The 24,220-nt window shown below is 37.7% G+C and overlaps 1 protein-coding gene across 1 annotated transcript in view; it reads left to right on the top strand.

Moving 5' to 3' along the window:
* Positions 1 to 11,672: 11,672 nt before the first annotated feature.
* Positions 11,673 to 24,220, top strand: part of LOC129259677 (DNA topoisomerase 2-alpha-like) — a 30,053-nt gene continuing 17,505 nt past the window's right edge. Inside the window, exons 1-11 of the mRNA XM_064098118.1 lie at positions 11,673 to 11,840; positions 12,378 to 12,479; positions 14,583 to 14,720; positions 15,081 to 15,137; positions 17,184 to 17,423; positions 18,854 to 19,090; positions 19,487 to 19,592; positions 20,005 to 20,114; positions 22,388 to 22,480; positions 22,903 to 23,017; positions 23,651 to 23,772. Coding sequence (XP_063954188.1) covers positions 11,694 to 11,840; positions 12,378 to 12,479; positions 14,583 to 14,720; positions 15,081 to 15,137; positions 17,184 to 17,423; positions 18,854 to 19,090; positions 19,487 to 19,592; positions 20,005 to 20,114; positions 22,388 to 22,480; positions 22,903 to 23,017; positions 23,651 to 23,772 — 1,467 coding nt within the window. The 5' untranslated portion in view covers positions 11,673 to 11,693. The remainder of the gene's footprint in view (positions 11,841 to 12,377; positions 12,480 to 14,582; positions 14,721 to 15,080; positions 15,138 to 17,183; positions 17,424 to 18,853; positions 19,091 to 19,486; positions 19,593 to 20,004; positions 20,115 to 22,387; positions 22,481 to 22,902; positions 23,018 to 23,650; positions 23,773 to 24,220) is intronic.

Here is a 24,220-nt window from a genome sequence, read left to right as displayed (position 1 = left end):
CGAAGAGAAAAACGATTACTTTCAGGGCGGGTTCTACGATATAAAACAGGGTTTATTTAATACGGGGTTAAATATAGGCCTATAGTAAAACAACGAAGATTCAACCCCAATGCAGGGTTAAATATAGGCCTATAGTAAAACATAACGAAGATGCAAACCCAATGCAACACTAGACTACTCTTCGTTTGTTTAGGTTGAACTCGCGAGGTCAAAAGGTGAGCTGAGAAACCTGTTGATGCGAAGTACGTACGTGTAGTCTACATTGTGTAGACCGTGATAGCACGCATCAAGTTGCAAATTTCGAACAAGCAGAGTAGAGGCGTCATGAGCCAAAAAAAAATGAGGGGGCAGACATGACCGTACCGGTACCCCCACGCGCACACATAACCAACACACACACGCCCTCCACTGATTCACTTACCCCCAGTGATTCACCTAACCCACTGATTCACTTTCCCCGAAAAAAAATGTTGTTTCGTGTGACTATTCAGGGGTGTGTGTATGCGTGTTATGGGGATGTAGTGTGTTGTGTTTGGTAGTCGTATCGTACAAAATACCAACAGTCCAGGAGGTGGACTAGCTAGCGATATGCTTGCGCTCTGCATGCACGTCTACTTTAGACATAATCCACTATTAGCGACAGAACACACTGGACAAGCATATTATATGGAGCTATATAGCTCCATGATTGTATCGTACGTGAATAAGGATTCAGACACTTGGATTATCGAACGTGAATGACGAAGCAAAGGATTGCCCAATACGGCTTACTTTCGGAATATAATGTCATGAATCTGAAAGTACTCCAAGACTAAAAGAGATACGAGAATCCCAAAGAAGGGCAAGGGCCTAGTTTGATTTGACGGCCACCTCGCTCTTTGCGCTCGCATCAATATTGTTAGGTAGATGACAATCAGAGATATCTATGATGACAATCCTGTTCATGATAACCAAAAGTGCTTAGAATGTCAGAATTTTAGTTCAGAATATCAATCACTTTTTAAGCCCAAGTGATTGATATTCTGACCTAAAATTTTGACATTCTAAGCACATGTGGTAATCATGAACAGGAATGTCATCTAATTTTAACTAAACAATATTGAAGCGAGGGCAAAGGGCGAGATGAAAAATTGTCATATGTATATATATAGACGGCCACCCCCATTCTGTCTAGGGCCGAGTATGAAGAAAGGGAAGGGCGAAGAGAAAAACGATTATTTTCAGGGCGGGATACAAAATTGTAAAACATAGAAGGAAGATAAAAGTTGATGGGACCATGGAGGACACACAGTATTGACATGAAAGTAGGATTATTCTTCGTTGTTTAGACTGAACTTGCGAGGTCAAAAGGTGAGCTGAGAAACCTGTTGATGCGAAGTATGTAGCGTAGTCTACATCGTGTAGACCATGACAGTGTGTGTATCCGACCATTGTCAAGTTGCAAATTTAGAATACAGTGTTATTTGGTCAATCTTTACAAGCAGAGCAGAGGCGTCATGAGCCAAAGCAAAAAAAATTAGGGGGGGGGTAGACGTAAGGGGCAAGATTTCTCGGAAAACTCTTATTCTTGCAGCCACACAAGAAAGCTTGTAGCTAGATGTGGAGTAATGAGAAGTTGAGTATATTCAATATGGTCTATGGTAGAACCGTTGCGCTCTAGGTATGCAGAGGGGTGAATTTCGGAGCCGACCCCGGGGGCCGACCGGCATGTTTTACAACAGAACTTTACAAGTCATGCCGTTTGAAACAGGGCAACGAAGTACGTGAAAGAAGACTAAGCAAACTTGGAGAAGCAACGTCCGAGGGGATAGTAATTTATGTCTGCTTTGAAACGTGTATCAATAAAGATTTCCAGAGAATGGATCGCAGAGTATTTATCCAGTATGGGGAGGGTGGGGGTAGCCTATAGGCCTAATCAATCCATCAGTGGATGGATGACTGAAAGAATGAATAGATGGATGAATAGGCATATATATGAATGGATGGACAAAGACAAATGGATACCAATGACGAATAATAGATAGGGGCGCCCCATGGGAGCTGTTGTTGAATGGGCTACCCCTTATTAAATAAACAATAAACAATTAAAAATAGATGGAAAGATGAACTTTTATTGCAACAAATGAGAGGAAGATAGGCCTCCGGGATACACGCATACAGTGTGTGCACGAGCAGTTCAACTGTTGAAAAAATGTGAATGACTGTGGTGCGTGGCGACGTGAGCAGGACAAAGACATCACTCACATCTTGATTGGCATAACGTAGACTTATTTAGCAATGAAAGTGGAACCGGGAATTGGGACTCCCATTTTCCTGCTATGAATATAGGAAAAACGAATGATAACTGTTGTTTTATAGCCGAGGAAATGTATTCTTCATATTGGGATTGGGACCAAGGAGATCCCGGCGTGTCAAAATTTCACAACTCATGGGGAAAATAATATAATAATCATTTTTGATGATTGAAAAAAAATGTGCTCAGTTCACACTGTCACGATTTTTTTTTGATGGGTTTACCTGCATAAAATAATTTGACAAAGCAAAAGAAAAACACCGTTGGTCATTCCATACATTTCTCAAATTTGACACCTATCAGAATTCCAGGGGGTGCTGCCCATGGAAAATAATACATGCCGCATCCCCAGCTCCCCCCCCCCCCCCGCTTCCAAAAGGCATATAATCGCGGAATAATTAATCGTATCAGCAAGTATCAGATCAGTCAAGGCGATCGTATTGATCGTAGAAAGTGTTGGAATATGGTTCAACTATTTTGGAGATCAGTTATGAAAGGCCAATCATGCAATCGTGCATGGTGTTCGTGACGGATTGCACTATTGTAGGAATAAGAATATTTTGGGGCGGGAAAGTCGCCTACTTCCAAGCGGTGATGACTTTCGGGGAAAAAAAGAAATTTGTGTTTGAAATTTTTGGGCAAGCCCATTCTGGCGAGGTTCAATGGGTATACGCCTATTCTGATGTATTTAATTTATGGTGATGTGATGCAAATATGTTGCCGATAAAAATAAAATATTTTGCCTTTATGTGTGTTTTACAACTCACAGGGGGGGGGGGAGGGGTCAAGGAGAATACAGTAATAGCTCTGAATACTGACTGAGAGACACTCCGATCTGCAAAAGTGAAGGCAAAGCTGTCATGGGGCAAGCAAACAAGTAATACTTTCTTGAATATGCATACCATAATAAAGTTTGTGAGAATAATATTGAAATAAAGAGAAAAATAACATTGAGAATGCGAACATAAGGAATACACACAACCTAAGGTTAGGAATTGTATAAACAGCGAAAAATACAGAAAGATGTTATGAACATGCTTTCACTATTCATGTGGGTATAATGCAATGATATAAAGGGAAAATGTTTTAAGTTGAATTTAATTTTAACCAGTGGCGTAAATAATGAACATAACAAATGAAGGGGCCAGATATACATATAGGGCACAAATCTTGATTTTTTTTTTGTAATCTATGATAGATTTTGACATGATATTCAGATAATAGTTTCCCTTCTCTCTTTCCTTTTTTTTCTTGGCCGTGACAAATTTGGGAATCCATACAGCCCCAAGCCTTATTTTGAACGCCACTGATTTCAACTGAATATCATCAGAAAAATATTTACAAGGTAGTCAAGTGGCAGCCGACGCAGCGTGTAAAAACAGTATGAATTTCATTGCATGATAATAATAAAATGATAAATAATGTCATGTGTGGTTAGCGGAAACGAGGATAGGACGTTTTGTAATTCGCTATGCAGTAAAATAATGAGAATGACTGAAACGATATATATTCAAAATATAAATTTCATGAGAGAGAAACGATTCAAACAATAACAGAGTATAATATTATGTTGCGTTCAAATTCCCTTTTGATCTTTCTTTTGATTCCCTTTCAACAATCTATTTCTTTCTTCCTTTCTTCTCTCTCCTCCTTCCCTTTATTGGGGCGGCCGAGCTAAGGATGGAGGGGGTATCGGATATAAGGAAGCAGTTTAGGTGTTATGGCACATGACAAGTTCAATTCAGTGGCCTAGTACTAGTAGGTCCATTGGTAAATTGCCAATTCGTCAACTGCCAACTCATCCATTCACCACATGGTCTACATTCATTTAGTCCATGCAATGCCAATCCGTCCATCAACATTTCATCGAACAACCATTTGGTCCAGTTAGTCCAGTATCCAATTCATTTTCATTCATTTTGCACAATAACACGTCCAATAACCAAATTGTATATGGACTAAATGACTATTGGATCAGATGGTTATTAGACGGAATGCTGTGGATAATGAACGAACTGATGGTACACCAAATAATGATAGTAGACGAGTTGGCATCAGACGAAATGGAAGTAAACCGATCCGATCAGTGGACTAGCGCCTAGTATCACGCCGGTATAGATAAGGAGGTACAATGTTGGAAACGATGCCCAACGGACATGCCCGTATCCAGGATCCATGATTGAGCCCGACTATTTTGGCGCCCCTGTGAACTTTTCGGAAAATGGCACCCCGACCCGCCCAGCACGGCTATCATAGGTGCCTTAAATGCAGTTTGAATTATCGTATTTCATAATCACGTGAAAAAGGCATCGAAGACCACTTTTTAATGTGTTCATGAAAAAAAACATCCATGAATATGTTTTAACCACCTTTTGAAAAAAATAAATGCGACCAGAAAGCACAGAATTTTAAACATTTTTGGGTTTCAATTTAGTTCAACTTCTCATCAGAGTGGTAGACCATACTAAAATTATGTGCGGGAGCTGTAATTTCTTAACCGGGGGCGGATCCAGCTTTCGCCAATAGGGGAGGGGATATTTTCATCTCTTTTCCGATCGAACATTCTGAGTTTTATTGCAACCGTGAACATGATGGGTATATGTATTATCTAAACAATATTGATGCGAGCGAAAAGAGCGATATGAAAATTGTTCATATTCTTACCTAGAATTTGGAAAAATCTATGAGCACTTTTGGTAATCAAGAACAGGGTGGGTATCTATCAACATTTTATGCGATCGCGAAGTGGAAGCTGACAATTTTTGAATTTCCAACCCAACACTGGACATTATAAGCACTTTTCACATGTGTTTTATAATCATGAACAGGATGGGTATCTAATTAAATAATTAATGCGAGCGCGAAGCGCGAGTTGAAAATTTTTGATTTTCTGACATAAAATTTGGACATTCTAAGCACTATTGGGTAATCATGAACAGGATGGGTATCTAACAAATCATTTAATACGAGCGCGAGGCGCGAGCTTAATTTTTTTGATATTCCAACACAAAACTGGACATTCTAATTTGTAATCATGGAAAGGATGGGTATCTATTTAAACAATTGTTTGTGCGAGCGCGAGGCGCGAGCTTAAAAGTGATTGATATTCAGAACTAAAATTTTGACATTGACTAAGCACTTTTGGTAATCATGAACAGGATTGTCATCTAACTAAACAATATTGATGCGAGCGCAAAGAGCGAGATGAAAATTTTTCATATTCTTACCTAAAATTTGGATAAATCTATGAGCACTTTTGGTAATCAAGAACAGGGTGGGTATCTGTCAACATTTTATGCGATCGCGAAGTGCGAGCTGACAATTTTTGAATTTCCAACCCAACACTGGACATGATAAGCACTTTTTATAACCATGAACAGGATAGGTATCTAGCTAAATAATTAATGCGAGCGCGAAGCGTGCGTTAAATTTTTTTGATATTCTGACCTAAAATTTAGACATTCTAAGCATTATTGGGTCATCATGAAAAGGATGGGTATCTAACAAATCATTTAATGCGAGCGTGAGGCGCGAGCGTAAAATTTTTTGGTATTCCGACCCAAAACTGGAAATTCTAAGCATATTTTATAGCCATGGAAAGGATGGGTATCTATTTAAACAATTGTGCGAGCGCGGAGCGCGAGCTTAAAAAGTTATTGATATTCTGGCCTAAAATTTTGACATTGACTAAGCACTTTTGGTAATCATGAACAGGATTGTCATCTAACTAAACAATATTGATGCGAGCGCAAAGAGCGAGATGAAAATTTTTCATATTCTTACCTAATATTTGGACATTCGAGTAAGCATTTTCGATTATCATGAACAAGATGAGCACTAACAAAACAGTTTATGCGAGCGTGAAGCGCGAGCTGATTTTTTTTTTATATTTCGATCCAAAGTCGGACATTCTAAGCACTTATCTAACCATGAACAGAATCGTCACCTTACTAAACAATTAATGCGAGAACGTAGAGTAGGATGATTTTTTTTTGTATTCTGATCTAAAATTATAGGCACTTTTGGTAATCATGAACAGGATGAGTATTTGATGCGAGCAAACATGAATTTGGCGCCCACCCCCCTCCCTTGGTTAATTGAACCTGAATTTGGCGCACCGGGACAAACATAAAATAGGCGCCCTCGTGTGGTGAACATCCATTAGGCACCCCCTAGGTTGAACATCAATTCGGCACCCCCCTATGTCAAACATCGATTCGGCAACCCTATGAAAAAAATCGATTCGGCGCCCCAGCCCCTAGGTTGAACATCAATTCGGCGCCCCCTCGGTGCCCCTATGTCGAATTTCAATGCAGCCCCCTCTTATGTCGAACATCTATACGGCGCCCTGAGGTAAAACATTAATTCGCCCCCCCCCCCCCCCCCCCCTCCACCTAGGTTGAACATCAATTTGCCACCCCCTGTGTTGAACATCAATTCGGTGCCCCCCTATGTCAAACATCTATTCGGCAACACTATGGAAAATATCGATTCGGCGCCCCAGCCCCTAGTTTGAACATCAATTCGGCGCCCCCTCGGTGCCCCTATGCCGAACTTCAATGCAGCTCCTCCTATGTGGAACATCTATACGGTGCCCCGAGGTAAAACATTAATTCGCCCCCCCCCCCACCTAGGCTGAACATCAATTGGCACCCCCTAGGTCGAACATCAATTCGGCGCCTCCCTAATTCGGACATCAAGTCGATGCCCCCAATGTCGAACATCAATTCGGCTCCCCTATCTATGTTGGACTTAAATTCGGCGCCCCTATAGGTCGATTATCAATTGGGCGCCCCCCTCCCTAGGGCGAACATCAATTCGGCGCTCCCCTTTCCCTCTTTTGTTTTCCTCCTCTCTTTCTTTCCCCCTTTTCTCTTTCTATTGTTCTTTCCCTCATTTTTTCTCCCCTTTTCTCCCTATTTTTGGCGCCCCTTTTTCGCCTACCGGGGGGGGGGGGGGCGTGCCCCGAGGGCCCTCGATTACGCGCATGGTGGAGCTACGGATATAGAGAAATAAGGACAAAGATGTAATGCAAATATAAGAACTCTTGAAATATTTTACATTTTCGAGGCAAACAAGAATCCAAAGCGTATAAATAATGCCCGGCTGAATAGACCTCCATTTGCATCCTGTTTGATATGCTCGCGTTTAAATAAAATTTCCTGCAAGTTCCATTGCAGGCTGAATAAAGGGCAGAAGTAAAAGTTTTTTCTTTGAGAGGGGGGAATGACGATAAATAAAAATACCAGCAAGTGCGATGGGTGATAATCAGGGGCGGCGGAACGTATTTTCATTTGGGGGACAAAAGAGGGCATTAATATGTATTTTTTATGCAATTGAAATTTTCACCATGAGATTATCATCTGCGTTAAGTAGTTGTGCGTTTTATACTAATTAAGTTGAGCAAAGCCTTTTTGAAGTCTTTTCTGATTGATTAAATATGTAATCAGGCTTTATTTTTTCGGGCGCGAGCGTAGCAAGCAAGCGGTTGGAAACATTTTCAAATCTGAAGTTGTGAAACTCGCTTTTTGGTCAATTATTACCGCGCAAATTATTGTTAAAAGAGCATCCTTGCGAGATGTTGTGAGCGCAAATCGCGGGCTCAAAATTTTGGACATTGCATGTACTAATAAGACCTGAAAATCAAGCATTCCGAGCAATTGTTTTTGTTGTCATGAAAAAGATGTGTATGTAACTGAATAATGGACGCGAGTGTGATATTCCAACCTGAAAACTGGACAATCTAAGCACTTTTTGAAACCAATAAATAATAATTGATGCGAGCGCGAGCCGAAAATTTGTGATATTTCAACCTGATGGACATTCTAAGTTTTGAAACCAAGAATAAACAATAATTGATGCAAGCGGAAAGCGCGAGCTGAAAATTTGTGATATTCAAACTTGAAAATTGAACATTGTAAGCAGAAGTTGTAACCAAAACACTTGCACCCCTCTCCCAAAAAAAATCCCAGTAGGGAAAAAATGGAAAGTGCCCTTCTTTCAAAATGATTTGAGTGCGAAGCGCGAGCCAAAATTTTTGTGATTTTCTAACCTAAAATGTATTGTTTGACTTCAAAAAAGGTATTTTATTTTGAAAAGGGGCACACATCATTTTGAAAGAAGGGCACTTTCCATTTTGAAAAATGCTAAAAAGTGCTAATATGGCCTTGGGTTAAAATTTTTAATGTAAGTTGAAACTGGTATTAACAAAACATGTTGGTTTGACTGCATCAAATTTTGATAACGATGGTTTTCTTTAAAATATATATTTTTTTACCATTTCGATCCATTACATGTTTGCATTTATTTTGTTATTGTCCGTTGACATGCCCAGCGCTTAGAAGTCGTGCCAAAACGTGATTTTGCATAGAGCACATTCGCTGAACCATCATCGGAACTTCGGAATAACAAATAAATGGAAGACCCCTTCCCCAAATAATTCCGCCTAGCTGTATGTCCTCGATATATCTCTCCATGATACGTACGCAATTTTATTCGCCAAACCCAGAGGACCAAGGAGGAGTGGGGTGAAGGGGGAGGCATCCAGGAGACGTCATCATCAATTTCACTGAGAAAACCGTACTAAAGTTTTGGTCACAAAGTTGGACAAAGTCAAACGTGATACTTGTTTAGTATATACTACCATAACAAGTTGAAAAGAAAAATACAAATAGAAACTTTCGGGGGGGGGGGGGTTAATCGATGTTACATAAACATCAATTGCTTATAATATACAGGCCTGACGTACCGGTATCATAGGCGGATCCAGGAGGCCAACGGGGCGCCCCCACCCTATTGGCGGTGCATAATAGGGGGAAAGAAAGGGAAACAAGTAATAGAATGAAAAGCAGAGGGTGGGGGGAGAAGAAAAAATATAAGGAGGAAGAATGAATAAAATAAGGTGAGGGTAATTCAGACTAGGGGGGGGGGGAACCATGTCACTGCATAAAATTAACAATTAGCCCGCGCTTCGTGTTCGCATTGCCTCAGGTTCGATGGAATATCTATTTATCAATACCTATTGATTTATTCATTCATTCAGTCATATTTAAAAAGGTTCACAAGATCAGAGTTGTAATTACTGTTTTTTTTTTCATCTTGGTCCTTGTATAATAAAACATAGTAAAATAGCGATTACAATAAAAAAGGTATTATTCATATCAAATTAAAGAAATATCAGCTAATCGATATAAACAAAAACAGGCCTTAGTAAAACAAACAAGGGAACTACCATATACTAATTCAAATGCTTGAGCGCAGTTAGCCCAGCTAAAGCCGGGGTATCAGCATGGCCCGCTGGGAGAACAGTTTACGGAACTGAAGTCGCTATACCCGGTGCACCATAGGCCCTACGTACCGTTATGATCAGAGGCAGATCTAGGATTTTTCAAAGGGGGGGGGGGCACATTTTCCCGAGGAAAATTTGACAAGCAAAAAAAATGATTATATCGATAGATTTTTACATAAGAAATATTGATTGTGCCTCTGAAGGGGGGGGGGGGGGCGGGGGGCACAGCCGGCACGTGCTGCATGGATCCGTCAATTTTCAGGACACAATACACGATTTCCGAAAATTTTACCTTGCGCTCGCATTTTTTATAGGGCTTATGAGTAACTGTTACGACTATATAGATACAAAAAAATAGCTTTGAGCTGCGGATCGATCGGGGAAAATATTTTTCAACCCCCCTCCCTCTTTATTAGTGAAAGCTGGATCCGCCCCTGGATATTGTAAAAAAAAACACTAGGCCACGCGGTATTTGTCCAATTTAATTGATAAATACGTTGAGGCAGTATATTGACGAATTCAGTGGTGGAGAGCTATAGGACACACAAAGCAAATAACGAAATTGGCGGCCAAGCTAGTTCAATACAAAATGATTTCTAATTTTTCCTTTAAAAAAAATGTAGCATAGGCCTATTATTCAAACAATTAAGAAATTACAACGTACTACACGTGATAATAATGAACACATCAAAATACAGAACCTGAAGAAAATGATAACAATTCAGTGAATCTGAAAAAAAACAAAAATACATATAAAAAACTAGAAAAAATATAATAAATAAGAATATAGCCCTTTCTCTCCCTTGCACCTTTCTCCCTCCCTCCCTCCCTCCCTCCCTCCCTCCCTCCCTCCCTCCCTCCCTCCCTCCCTCCCTCCCTCCCTCCCTCCCTCCCTCCATCCCTCCCTCCATACCCTGGATAAATAGAGAAACAATACAAATCAACGAAGCAAAGATGACGAAATGCAATAGAAACCGGGAAAGAAACCCGTGCATTCACGGTGTACATACTCCGTACCCGCCCATGCGTCTGTACCGTGCATCGGCACTTGATTGAGACTCGCGCAGAGGCGAGAGCTAGAGATATGAATATTCATGAGCAGGTATTGATGTCATTTGGTCTCAAGGTGGCGCTCTTCATTTTTTATGTTAGTTCGAAAAATAAATCAAAAAAAGCTCACTCGGCAAATCTTCTCATCTTTATTTTATTTTTTTTAGAATAAAAACAGTTCTTTCTGGCCAATGCAATACATTGTATGGACTCAGAACGTGTTTATGAATATCGTGGAAAGCAAAGAGTGAAATTTAAAAGAAAGTTTTGAAATAAACCAATGACACAATTTACCTTTAATTGAAAGAATACTACTATAACCATTTTGAAAGATTACAAGCCTTTATTTTGGAGTAAAAGCCAAATTAGTTTCAAATCGTAGCCAATCGTACGACTGCTATGACCTCATTACGACTAGATATTAAATTCCCTTTTATTTTAAGAAGGATGATAGCATAGTCACAGATTTGAACATAGGTATTCGTACGATGATTTGGAACATTACACAGTAAAATATTCCAAGTCTCAATATTAGCATCAAATTTTACTACATTTTACTCTGAAATCGGGTCGCCGACCAATCGTAAGGTGTGCGGTCGCCTTAAGGCGTCGAAATAGCCCAGTCTATTTAGGGTTAACTTACGAACAGTTAAATGAAACGGCCCCCGATCTATTCACATCTCATCCTAAATAAAAGGAAATTATCCTAATTTTACTTAGTTTTCTATTGATCCATGTCCTAGACAATGCTATAAAGTATGTTTATCCAATCTCTCTACGTGGGTCCTCCCTGAAGTGATTTGTCTTTTTTATGCTATCAAATTATTATGGCTAGAGCAGTTCATGAAGTGGTGTAAGAATAGAAAAAGCGATGATTACTTTTTTGCAATTGCCATTCATACTCCACATGTATGTGCACTAAAAGCAATATAGAGCAGAATTTCTATGTAATACTCACATAATATTAAGACAAATAAAATTATCTTGTATCTGAATAACATCTTTGTATCTATATCCATTCATACTACTATTCAGGTGAATGGCTTCAAGTCATACGTGGATATGTTTCTGAAGAGCTTTCAGAAGGAAGACAGCGAACCGTTGAAAGTTATTCACGAGGAGGTGAACTCACGATGGGAGGTGTGTCTGTGTATGAGTGAGAAAGGATTCCAGCAGGTCAGCTTTGTCAATAGCATTGCTACTACCAAGGTATGCAGACTTAGGAAATCACTTTATTGCAAATAATGAATTACAAATGAACGCAGATGCGTTGATGATTAAAAAAAGTTTAAACACCTCAAGTCCAAGCAGTGTAACATCATTTTTTTTCTCAAAGAGTTGTTTTAGAAATCCATCTATTTTGTTCAAAAACTTTGACGCACTGTGACATATAGGCAGAAATATGATATTTGCTGAGATATTTTCATTCCATTTACAGTGGCTATTTTAAGAATTCTGGGGGCCTATCAGTTATCACCCATAGCCCCGCTTATTTTTCCACTAACTCCCAGCTTCACACTTATATTACAAATCACGGTTATGACATCTGTCACCATTATGTATGAGGTGGTTCATACCAGCACATTGCTTATTTTGTGTTGTTAAAATGGCACTGTTGGTGTAGATACTAAAATATACTCAACTATAATTTTTGCATATTTTTAAGTCAGTCTTTGAAAATTAACGTTATGTCTGTTCATGGAATTGATTACATCACAGAAATGAATCGTGTAATTTCTTGTGTAGGGTGGTCGTCACGTGGACTATGTCGCTGATCAGGTGATTACTAGACTGATTGAAACAGTCAAGAGGAAGAACAAGGGAGGAGTCAATATAAAACCATTCCAGGTAATAAATCTCTTATATTATTGTGTTTTTTTTAAAAGAAAAATAACAGTAAAATTCTGCTTCCTATAACGCTTAATACATCAGGATGACGTCTCTAAGCACTTTACAGATATATAATTACCCCATTCATCGGATACTAGCTTGCCAGTATACAATGTGTGTACTTTCTCCTGTTCTTGTGGAACATTCCATTCCATCATGAACATGAAAGTTAGATTGACAAAATATTTGAGTCAGAAAGTTGACCAATATGGAAGAACATTACTTTTCTGTGAAATTCTGTCTGCCTTTAAAGCAGCTTGTGGATGTGTGAAAGATTGTTAAAATAACTTGTAAGAAGTGAATATTATGTTGGTATCACCCCAGGCAGGGTATTTTGCTTAGGCCTAACATGTCATTATTTTTGGCAAGGCCGCTTAGGCTGCTTTTTCTATGTGGCCTTTGTATATCACCATCAAATGGAAACATAAAAGTCTCAACAATACTGCCAAGGCAAATGAGAGGGACATTGAGGCCGCAGATTTCAATTAAAATTGTTTATTTTAATAAATAGAGAAAAATCAAACAAGCATAACGGTGAAAATTTCATCAAAATCAGATGTAAAATAAGAAAGTTAGGACATTCAAAGTTTTCCTTAAAGGAGAATGAAACCCTTGAAACCTGCTGAATCCATATCAAAGAGAAAAATCAAAAAAACATATTGTTGAAAGTTTGAGGAAGATTGAATGAATAATAAGAAAATTATAAGCATTTGAATGTCGAGATCACTAATACCATGTAGATCCTCCCATTGGCAATGCGACCAAGATCTGTGATGTCACACACGTACAACTCCCTCATTACTTTAGTACTTATTTCACTTATATTCTCACTTTTATAGAGTCTATCACAAGGTGAGGTGTTCTCTTTATGAGAGGACAAGTACAGATGTTTCACAACATTATATCATCGATGAATCGTTTGTCATATGATTAGAATGAGCAAAAAGAGATGTTTTGGGGTATATTTTCAGTGTCCAAAAGGGGAGAGTTGTTCATCTGTGAAATCATAGATCTTGGTCGCATTGCCAATGAGAGGATCTCCATAGCATTGGTGATCTCGACAATGAAATGCTCATAACTCTTGTATTGCTAGTCCTATTTTACTCAAACTTTTGTTGATCTTATTCTTAGATTTTTCTGCTTTCACAAAAGCTAACTTGCTCCAAGTCTCCTTTAATTTTCACAAAACAGTTGTACACAACTCAGTGACATGCAAACGAGAGTCGCTGATGTCCCTCACTCACTATTTCTTTTGTAATATATTGATTGAATTGTACAATATTTCAATTTTTACAGATTTGACAAAAAGGACCAACTTGATTGAACCATGAATTGTTAAAACAATGGTAATACCACATGTTCAGGGAAGAATAAAACTTTGTTTCACAGGACGACAGGGAGGAAATTGGAATATTTCATATTTTGTATAATAAAATGCAAAAGGAATAGTGAGTGAGTGATGTCACCAGTCCCCTCATTTGCATACCGACCAGAATGTGTATATAACTGTTTTGTGAAACTAGTTTTGGTAACGATATCAGTTCGTACAGAATCCAATGAAATGACCACCAAAGTGTCTGTTTGTATAAATAAAACGCATGTGCCAAAGGATTCTGGAAGAAATTGTGTAATTGCTGAGAAATCAGCAAATAAGCACAGGATACGGGTAGAGCGTCGGGCCCGACGCTCAAAGCAATAATTATACACTGTCCCACGTGCGCTTATCTGTGTTGGGGAAGTTCAGTCTGAACATTTTTCAGCGTAGATTTCAAGATTTCACAAAGTTCGGTTTATGTAACTGTACCAGATCTAGATCCTCGATGATATACTGACAATTAAGCCTGGTTTTACAGACTTTCTCATGAAATCAGTGTTTAATGCAACTACTGGAATTTATCTTTAAGTGTCATAACTCTCTTATTTTACATCCGATTTTGATGAAATTTTCAGTGTTATTCTTGTTGGATTATTCTCCTTTTATTTTTTGTTGGGGTGGATTTGTCTTTTAATTGTTCCAGCCACACTTCCCAACCACCATACGTTTATGTATTCTTCCTACAGATCAAGAACCACCTTTGGGTTTTTGTGAACTGCCTGATTGAAAACCCAACCTTTGACTCGCAGACCAAGGAGAACATGACCTTACAAGCCAAGAAGTTTGGCTCAGACTGTAAACTGAGTGAAAAGTTTATCAAAGGGGTAAGTTTGCTATGTTAGAATAAAAAAAAAAAACAAAGGATGGTTCATAATAATGATAAACAGTTTTGATAACTTGAAAGCTGGTAACCCTACCCCCCAAAAAACATTGCTTAGATTAATATGATTTTGATTAATAACAAAGCGATTTCTTCATCATAATGAATTCTGTTATCAATATTTGCAATATTTTTAGCAATGTTATGAGTCATAATATTAGACATGTCTTGATGAATTTTTAATTGAAAGAGCATGAATAAAGTTGAATTAGTGACAACTCTCAATGAGACTAAATGTTTAGCCCTCATGTTTCAGATTTCTCTCCTGTAAATTACCTTTGTATCCATTCTCTTTCTCTTGCAGGCTCTGACTTGTGGTGTTGTAGAGAGTATCATGTCATGGATGAAGTTCAAGGCTCAGGTTGGTGAAATTAACAAAAAAATTAATCTGCTATATAAACATTTTAATGATCACAAGCAATATGAATTATGGATAAAAATTTACAATGAATTTGAAAAAAGATAGAGGAAGTGAAATACCGGTAAGTTGATTTCTAATACAGTTACGGAAAGTTTTTAAAAAGTTTCATAGATTGGGATAGAGGATTGATGCTCAAAAGAATTTGAATTTTGATATTACCTAAATTTAATTTACTGCTACAACTCTAATAGTTATAGCAGCATATCCTGAGGTATTCAATTCATGGCAAGGTTTACAACATAGCTGGCAACATTTTCCAACCAGGGTCCCAATGCGATTGGCAACTTACTGCAATCAGATCCTAGTGCAATCGCATAGTGTGCGTCGGGCTTTAGAATCATTTGGCATATGCAAATAAGTTGACATTTCAGGAGACAAATAATCACCTAACTCACAAAGTGTTCTTTTAGACCAACAGATGCAAAACGTGTCATCTTTAACCCTAAAATGGCCGGGAAGGGGGGTTGAATCAACCCCCCCCCCCAACATTTTCTGCGATCATTCCGCCGCGCGCATTTTTTGACCGCGCCACTCGCAGAGTTTATACTTTTAAGTCTCGTGCATCTTTTGAGGACAAATTTACGACGCCCGGGTACGTGGTTCCGAAATTACACAATATTTTGTAAGTGCATGTCAGACCAAAAATTGTTCCAAAACGTGATTTTGTGTACAAAGTCAATGCAAATTGAGTTTTCTCATTATTCACAAAGATATGATTATTTTTACTTTAAACAGCTGAAAGCAATTGATTTTAGCATAATTATGCTTCAAAAAGGTTGTGCAATAAATCTGGTGAAAAAAACAAAGAAAAACAAAAGGTTGAAAAACAAGGAAATACATAAGAAATTGATAAAACAATAAAATACATAAGAAATTGAATTCCAAACCGAAGTTTTTTTCAATTGCCATTGTTAAGAATGCTACAAAGAATATTCTTACCAAAAATTAGCATTCTAGGAGCTTTATTTAGTGAATTAGAGAAAAAAGTATGATTTATGCATAAATTAGCATAATTAATTCATATAAATTAAAATCTCATTATTTTGGAAAATTTTACCATAGTACCAGCGTGCAAATTTTTTGCGGCGCTCGCGCGATCGGCGGCTGAGATCTCAGGGGGGTTGAATTAACCCCTCCCCCCGGCCACAGAACAGCCAAAAAAGCCCGGCCTTGTTAGGGTTAAGGGTCAAATCCATCCCAGAAAAATGTTGATTTGAATAAATACAGAAAAATCTAACAAGCACAACACTGAAAACTAGATCTCAGGGGGGTTGAATTAACCCCTCCCCCGGCCACAGAACAGCCAAAAAAGCCCGGCCTTGTTAGGGTTAAGGGTCAAATCCATCCCAGAAAAATGTTGATTTGAATAAATAGAGAAAAATCTAACAAGCACAACACTGAAAACTTCATCAAAATCGGATGTAAAATAAGAAAATTATGACATTTTAAAGTTTCGCATATTTTTCTCAAAACAGTTATATGCATAACTCAGTGATATGTAAATGTTTTTATTGTTTGAATTATACAATATTTCAATTTATACAGAATTGACAATAATGTAAAACTTGACTGAACGATAATAAAATACAAAATGAATAGTGAGTGCGTGATGTCATCAGTCCCCTCATTTGCATACTGGCCAGGATGTACATATAACTGTTGTGTGAAATTAAGCGAAACTTTAAAATGTCATAACTTTCTTATTTTACATCCGATTTTGATGAAATTTTCAGCGTTGTGCTAGTTTGATTTTTCTCTATTTATTCAAATCAACATTTTTCTGGGGTGGACTTGACCTTTAAATTTTCCCTAGTCGAACAGATTCCTGTGGTCCCAAGAAATTCAACTTTTTGATAGACAGTCGCCCATGTTTTTGTTTTATATTCATTATGCAAACACTTGGTTAGTCATTTTTATTAGATAAGGTTTAACCTCATTTTTAGATCGTTACCACAAGTGGCTTCTCTTTTTAACTTCCTGACACAGAGTCAGTTGGATAAGAAGTGCCACTCTTCCAAGCACTCCAAGCTGAAGGGCATCCCAAAGCTGGATGATGCCAACGACGCAGGAGGAAAGAACTCTTCTAAGTGTACCTTGATCCTCACCGAGGGAGATTCAGCCAAGACTCTGGCTGTTAGTGGTCTGGGCGTGGTCGGAAGAGATCACTACGGCGTGTTCCCTCTCAGGGGTAAGCTGCTCAACGTGAGGGAAGCCTCTCACAAGCAGGTGAGTGATTATAATTTTTCTGAATTTCTGGCCTTGATTGAATTTCTCAATTTTTTTTAGCAGGGAATATGTTGACTGTTAAAAGTTTTTATCGGTGGGAAAATACTTTTTACAGAGTTCTGTATAATCCTTCGCAACCCCCCCCCCACTGCCATATATAACATTTTTTTTTTAGAACTATCATATCAATAATGCGAAGCAAATTGTAATGTGTTACCAGCAAAAATAAATGTTTTGTGTCCGCAAAATATACTGGCCCGTATTCTGAAGTCGGGTTTAACCCTATCTTAACTGGGCTATTTGGGACCAGTATATACTGGGGGGGTCAATTTGACCCCCCCTCAGATCTCGGCCGCTGATTGCGCGATTATCGCGAAAATTTGCACACGCGTAGAGCCAGATGTAAACTACAAGACTGTATAGAAAAATTTTCAAAATATTGTTTATATTTTTTTATTAATTATGCAAATAATCGTATGATATTTGCCCTAAATTTGGTTTTTTGTGTATGTTTTTGCCTTTAACTCAATCTATATAGCTAGAAGAATGCTAATTTTTGGTGGGAGTATCAATTATTACATTTCTAACAAATATCTACAAAAAATTTGCAAAAATATAATTTATTTCTTATGTATTTTATTGTTTTTTAAAAGCTTATGTATTTCTTTGTTTTTTCAAACCTTTGTTTTTTATTGTTTTTTTCCGATGAACTTTGTCAGGGACCCTTTTGCGATCATAAATAGCATAAAATAAATCCATTAAAACCAACGAAAGTGAAAATAATCATACATTTATGATTTTTGGTTGAAAAACACAATTTGCATTGACTTTGTACACGGAATCACGTTTTTGAGCAATTTCAGGTCTGACATGGACTTACAAAATGTTGTGTAATTTCGGAAACCGCGTACCCGGGCGTCGCAAATTTGGTCTCAAAAGATGCGCAAGACTTGAAAGTAAAAATTCAGTGAGCGGTGCGGTCAAAAAATTTGGCGCGACGGCGTAGTGACGAAATTTGTCGAGGGGGGTCAAATTGACCCCCCCTCCCCAGTTTAATAAGGGTTAACTTAAACTCAGGTTTAAAGTTGTGGTTTAAGTATGGATAGCCAATTGTTACATAAATCACCAACAGTAGAGATATCATATTTCAGCTCATTAGGCTCTCAAATCATTCATAATTGTCTAAGAAGTATAAATAGATGATTGTCTTCACCATCGATGAATCAGGAAAGAGCATAGTAAACAGAAACATATTCAACTTGATACAAATTTTGACACTTTTTCCTTCCCATAATTTTAGCACAGAGTTAGACCATGATCTAAGTTAAACCTGACTTCAGAATACAGGCTACTGCTTTTTATTCATTACAAATGGAACTTGTAAGAAAAGGTACGACTAAAATCATTCTAATATTGCTTGTTCTTTACAGATCATGGAGAACGCTGAGATCAACAACGTCATCAAGATCCTGGGTCTCCAGTACAAGAACAAGTACGAGACTCCAGAATCCTTGAAGACACTCCGATACGGCAAGCTGATGATCATGACTGATCAGGATCAGGACGGTTCCCACATCAAGGGTCTCCTTATCAACTTCATCCAGCATAACTGGCCCAAACTCCTCCATCACAATTTCTTGGAAGAGTTCATCACACCTATTGTCAAGGTAAGGCGTCAATAATCTGAAGGGGAGTAAGAATGTCCGATCAGGATCACAATGATACTCAGTTTCAATATAAATTGAATTAGAAATGGATAGAATCTAGTAAAAAATACCCTCTGTTCAGTATTAACCTGTACTTTACATGTGATGCAAGTTGTATGCCACTTCTCAACTAAAACTTGTAACAATTGTTATGTTGCAAATTTCCTATTCCAGTCAGGCTGAATATAATTTAATATCAAACTATGCATTCACATGAATGTAATTCCAAATTTATAAGGGTTGAATATAACTTGAAAATCATCACTCAGAACTGATTGACAGGGACATAACTTTGGAATACATGCAATATATATGCAGCACTAAGCCTTGTATATCTATATTGTTAATTGAATATAGGTTAGCAAGGGGAAAGAAACCCATCCTTTCTACTCTCTACCTGAGTTTGAGGAGTGGAAAGAAGAAACGGCAGGATCTAAATCATGGAAGGTCAAGTACTACAAAGGTATTTTTTTTTTACATTCTTTTTTCTTTTAACCTTTATTAACCCATTAGGGACCGAGCCTGCATGTTTGTTGGCTGGAGTGTATGGAAAACGTGTTATAGCAAAATCATCCCGTCTCCAACGGGTTAAAAGATTTCAACCTTATATAAGCAAATATTTAGATACATTCATTTTCATTTTTGTTTGGCTGTGTCTTAATCTCTGTCACCCTCACTCTCAATCTTGTGAAATTTGACCTCGTGTAAATAGTACAAACATGAGTTACATTGACTTGACATTTGCTATGTGGTCAAAACACATTCCATACTTACTGTAACAGTACAATATCATGATGCATATTACAGTTACAATAGAGTGGACATTTATTACCTGAAGAGTTAATCATTTTGACCTTTGATCTATGACCTTGTAGGTTTGGGTACAAGTACCATGAAAGAAGCCAAGGAATACTTTAGTGACATGGTCCGTCATCGCATCCCGTTCCAGTACAAGGGCCCTGAGGATGATGAAGCTATTGTCTTGGTAAATAATTTTATTTCTAAAATTCAAATCCAAAATTGTTTATCTCAGTTCATGTTCTTGTCTCTTTACCATAAAGCTCAGTTCAGCGATTGATCGTAAGACATGTTTTTATGATCAATTGTAATGACAATCATGTGTAATTGTGCAATCAACTGTACAATCAATTGTTAATATTTGTGTTATGAGGCCCATTTTCTTTGTTTTTGTACTAGATGAGAAAGTTTCATTCATTATTCATCTGATGGTTTCATGTCTATATATTTATAGAGTCGCTGATGAGCCTTAGGGTGAAACAGTCTGTACGACTAGCTTAGTTAAGCAATCCAACCAATAAATTATTTATATATTTAAATACGCATTTATAATAAGTCTGTTCACGGTTGTAAACTGCGCACGAGCAGAAAAAGGTCATTTGAGATAACCATGAAGGTGGCTTTCAAATTCACTGATATAGGCATTTGTGATTTGATGATTATTCATGTATTCCTTTCAAAATATTCATTTTATCACATCCAAGCTGAAGAGTAATAAATAGAGCCTTCATGGCATTTGACAGTAGCCTAAACAATAGTCAAATGTACCAAAGGCAGACAATAAAACAGATTTCCAAACCCTGATGTACTATTCTAGTCACCTGGTCTATACAATGCCTTTTGTTCTTAGAATTTGAATATTCTACCGGTAATGCTTACGCAACATCTACATTTGAAAATGATAGTGCTTATCCTAAAGAAAAATCACAAAGGTCATTTGAGAAAAGTTGATCATGAGCTAACCATGAACTGGCTTATTATATTGACCTTAAATTTATTGCAAGAACTGGCTTGTGAAAAGTACCGTGAAAGTTCACTTGTACATCATCTTGATAATTTTAGATTTGGAAATCATGCATTATTTGCCGAAAACTACTGAATTTGCATTTGATCAATACATTTAGAGGGGCTACATGTATTTCAGTTCTCAGGCTTAGAAATGAATGATTGAAAAATAACAGGTTTTTGTCTCGCCTGCATAGCAGAGCGAGACTGTAGGCGCCGCTTTTCCGACGGCGGCGGTGGCGTCAACATCAAATCTTAACCTAAGGTTAAGTTTTTGAAATGACATCATAACTTAGAAAGTATATGGACCTAGTTCATGAAACTTGGACATAAGGTTAATCAAGTATTACTGAACATCCTGCCTGAGTTTCAGGTCACATGACCAAGGTCAAAGGTCATTTAGGGTCAATGAACTTAGACCATGTTGGGAAAATTATTTTCAAAATCTTAACCGAAGGTTAAGTTTTTGAAATGACATCATAACTTAGAAAGTATATGGACCTAGTTCATGAAATTTGGGCATAAGGTCAATCAAGTATTAGTGAACATCTTGCTCGAGTTTCAGGTCACGTGACCAAGGTCAAAGGTCATTTAGGGTCAATGAACTTTGGTCAAGTTGGGGGTATTTGTTGAATTACTATCATAACTTTGAAAATTTATGGATTTAGTCCATGAAACTTGGACATAAGGTTAATCAAGTATTAGTGTACATCCTGCCTGAGTTTCAGGTCACATGACCAAGGTCAAAGGTCATTTAGGGTCAATGAACTTTGGCCAAGTTGGGGGTATTTGTTGAATTACCATCATAACTTTGAAAATTTATGGATCTAGTTCATGAAACTTGGACATTAGGTTAATGAAGTACCACTGAATATCCTGTGCGAGTTTCAGGTCACATGACCATGGTCAATGGTCATTTAAGGTCAATGAACTTTGGCCGTATTGGGGGTATTTGTTAAATTACCATCCTAACTCTGAAAGTTTATGGATCTAGTTCATAAAACTTGGGATATAAGAGTAATCAAGCATCACTGAACATCCCCTGTGAGTTTCAGGTCACAAAACCAAGTCAAAGGTCAGTTAAGGTCAATAAACTTAGGCCATGTTGGGGTAATTGTTTAAGTGCCATCATAACTTTGAAAGTTTATGGATAGAGTGAATGAAATGTGGACATGGGTGTAGTTGACAGTCTTAAGTCTCCGTTCAAATGTCATTTATGGTCAGTGAACGTGGTATTATGTCATTATATGAATGATTATTTTATAGTAGTTTTCAAAATGAGCACTGCTGCTATATTAAATTGCGTAATGCAGGCGAGACTGCCAGAGGCGTTCCACTTGTTTTTATGTCTGTTGGCTTGTTGATTGAAATCTTGTCAATTGTAATATTTGTCACCAAGTGGTGAGATAGTATTATAGATATGTTATTTTCCCATCTTTGTGATCTTTCTTGTAGGCTTTCAGCAAGAAGAGGTGTGAGGATCGCAAGACCTGGCTGACTGAATTCCTGAAGGAAAGGAAAGAGAGGAAAGAGGCTGGTCTCGGAGAGGTAACAATCCACATGAAAATGTTATCTATTGCAAAAATATCATCATAGCTGTCTTTTATTTCAGTTTCACTTACTTTGAAATCATTTCTTCCAGTTTGTGAAAAGTTACTTGCTGATTATTCAACTAATTTGATGGAAGTTTTTTTGTTTTCTTTTTATTTAATTTTAGAAGGAAGGAAATAATGGTGACCATTGTTCACAGGAGACATTACTGACAAACTTTGGCAAGAAATTGGAGAGATATAGACAGCTTCTTATAGAGCCGGCAACTCAGGCCTGGAAAGAATAGAAATGCCTAAAATGTACACTAGAAATGAAGTACATGTATTTGTATACAATAGATGTCTTCATTTGAAGAAAGATCTTTTCTGATAGTTTTGAGCTTATTTTACCCTTTTCTTTTTGTCTTTTCAAACTATCAGATGTACCTTTACAACAAGGATACCCGGCGCATCACATACACAGATTTCATCAACAAGGAACTTGTTCTCTTCTCCAACATGGACAATGAGAGATCAATCCCATCCATGCTTGATGGTGAGTAGTACTACCTCACAGACAATTACTGAATCTACAGGATTCCCACAGTCATGGAAAATCCTGGAAAAATTTGTGGTCATGGAAAGTCAGGGAATTTGGAAAATTTGTGAAAAGTCATGGAATTGCATTTACCTCTTGGCAATGGCAACTTTCCAGTTTGTCTTGTGTCTCTCAACTCCCATACTCTGTGATCATACTCTGCTATTATAATTGGTGTTCATGATTTACATTTTCCCCAGTTTTGTGACATCCCAAATTCTACATAACTCTGGGGATGTCATGGGAAGTCATGGAAAGCAGCAATTTAGTCATGGAATTTTGTTTTCGAATTTCTATGGGAACCCTGATCTAGACAATGGATGATTTCAAGTTCAATGTTGGCTTTTCAGTGTTGATCCAACATTTTTATCAATACAATAACCAATGCAAGGTTTTGAGCTTTCAATATTTTAATTTGATCATGTCGGTTAAACTCAGTAAGCTTGTTTGTTTTGAGGAGAGGGGGTTATTAGGTATTTGGACCGTGGCTGTAAACACACGATGTTAAGCTCTTCAAGTGGTGGGGGGGGGGGGGGGTTGATCAATGTTCTTATTTATGGATATCTTATTTTCATGGTTTCATCTTGTTAGGTCTGAAGCCTGGACAGCGTAAGGTTGTTTATACCTGCTTCAAGAAGTACGAGAAGAAAGAGATCAAGGTTGCCCAGATGGCTGGTGCTGTGGCTGAGCTTTCAGCTTACCATCACGGTGAAGTGAGTTATCCTTACCACGTACAGTCACATGTACATGTAGATGTGACTTAGTTTGTGAACCGACTTTCATCCATTTAATAGAACAGTGAAGCAGACATTATACACAAATAATGCAGTCTCAAGTCTTGTTTTCTCCTAATGCTATTTCAGCCGATTATGGCAATGGTACTGTTTCACAAACCTTAGTACGTTCTTACTCTTATCTCTGATCATCACTCACAAGACAATCATTCCTCGCTCTTGCAATAATCGATGCTTATTGTCTACCCAATGTTTCCTATTATTTTAGTTCAATTTTCCAAATTTGAGAGAGGTATTTGTTATAGATTTGAATGATGAAGGGATGGCATGAAAATTTGATATCAAATGCAAAATCTGTTTGTCACTTACAGCCACTTTTCACCATTTTGAATTGTGTTTAATTGCAAAGATGTATGCATCTAGCAGT

The sequence above is a fragment of the Lytechinus pictus genome, chromosome 4, assembly GCF_037042905.1.
Source record: "Lytechinus pictus isolate F3 Inbred chromosome 4, Lp3.0, whole genome shotgun sequence".
NCBI lineage: Eukaryota > Metazoa > Echinodermata > Echinoidea > Temnopleuroida > Toxopneustidae > Lytechinus > Lytechinus pictus.
The sequence above is the reverse complement of the archived record's forward strand: the minus strand, read 5'-3'. Positions and strand labels throughout refer to the sequence as shown.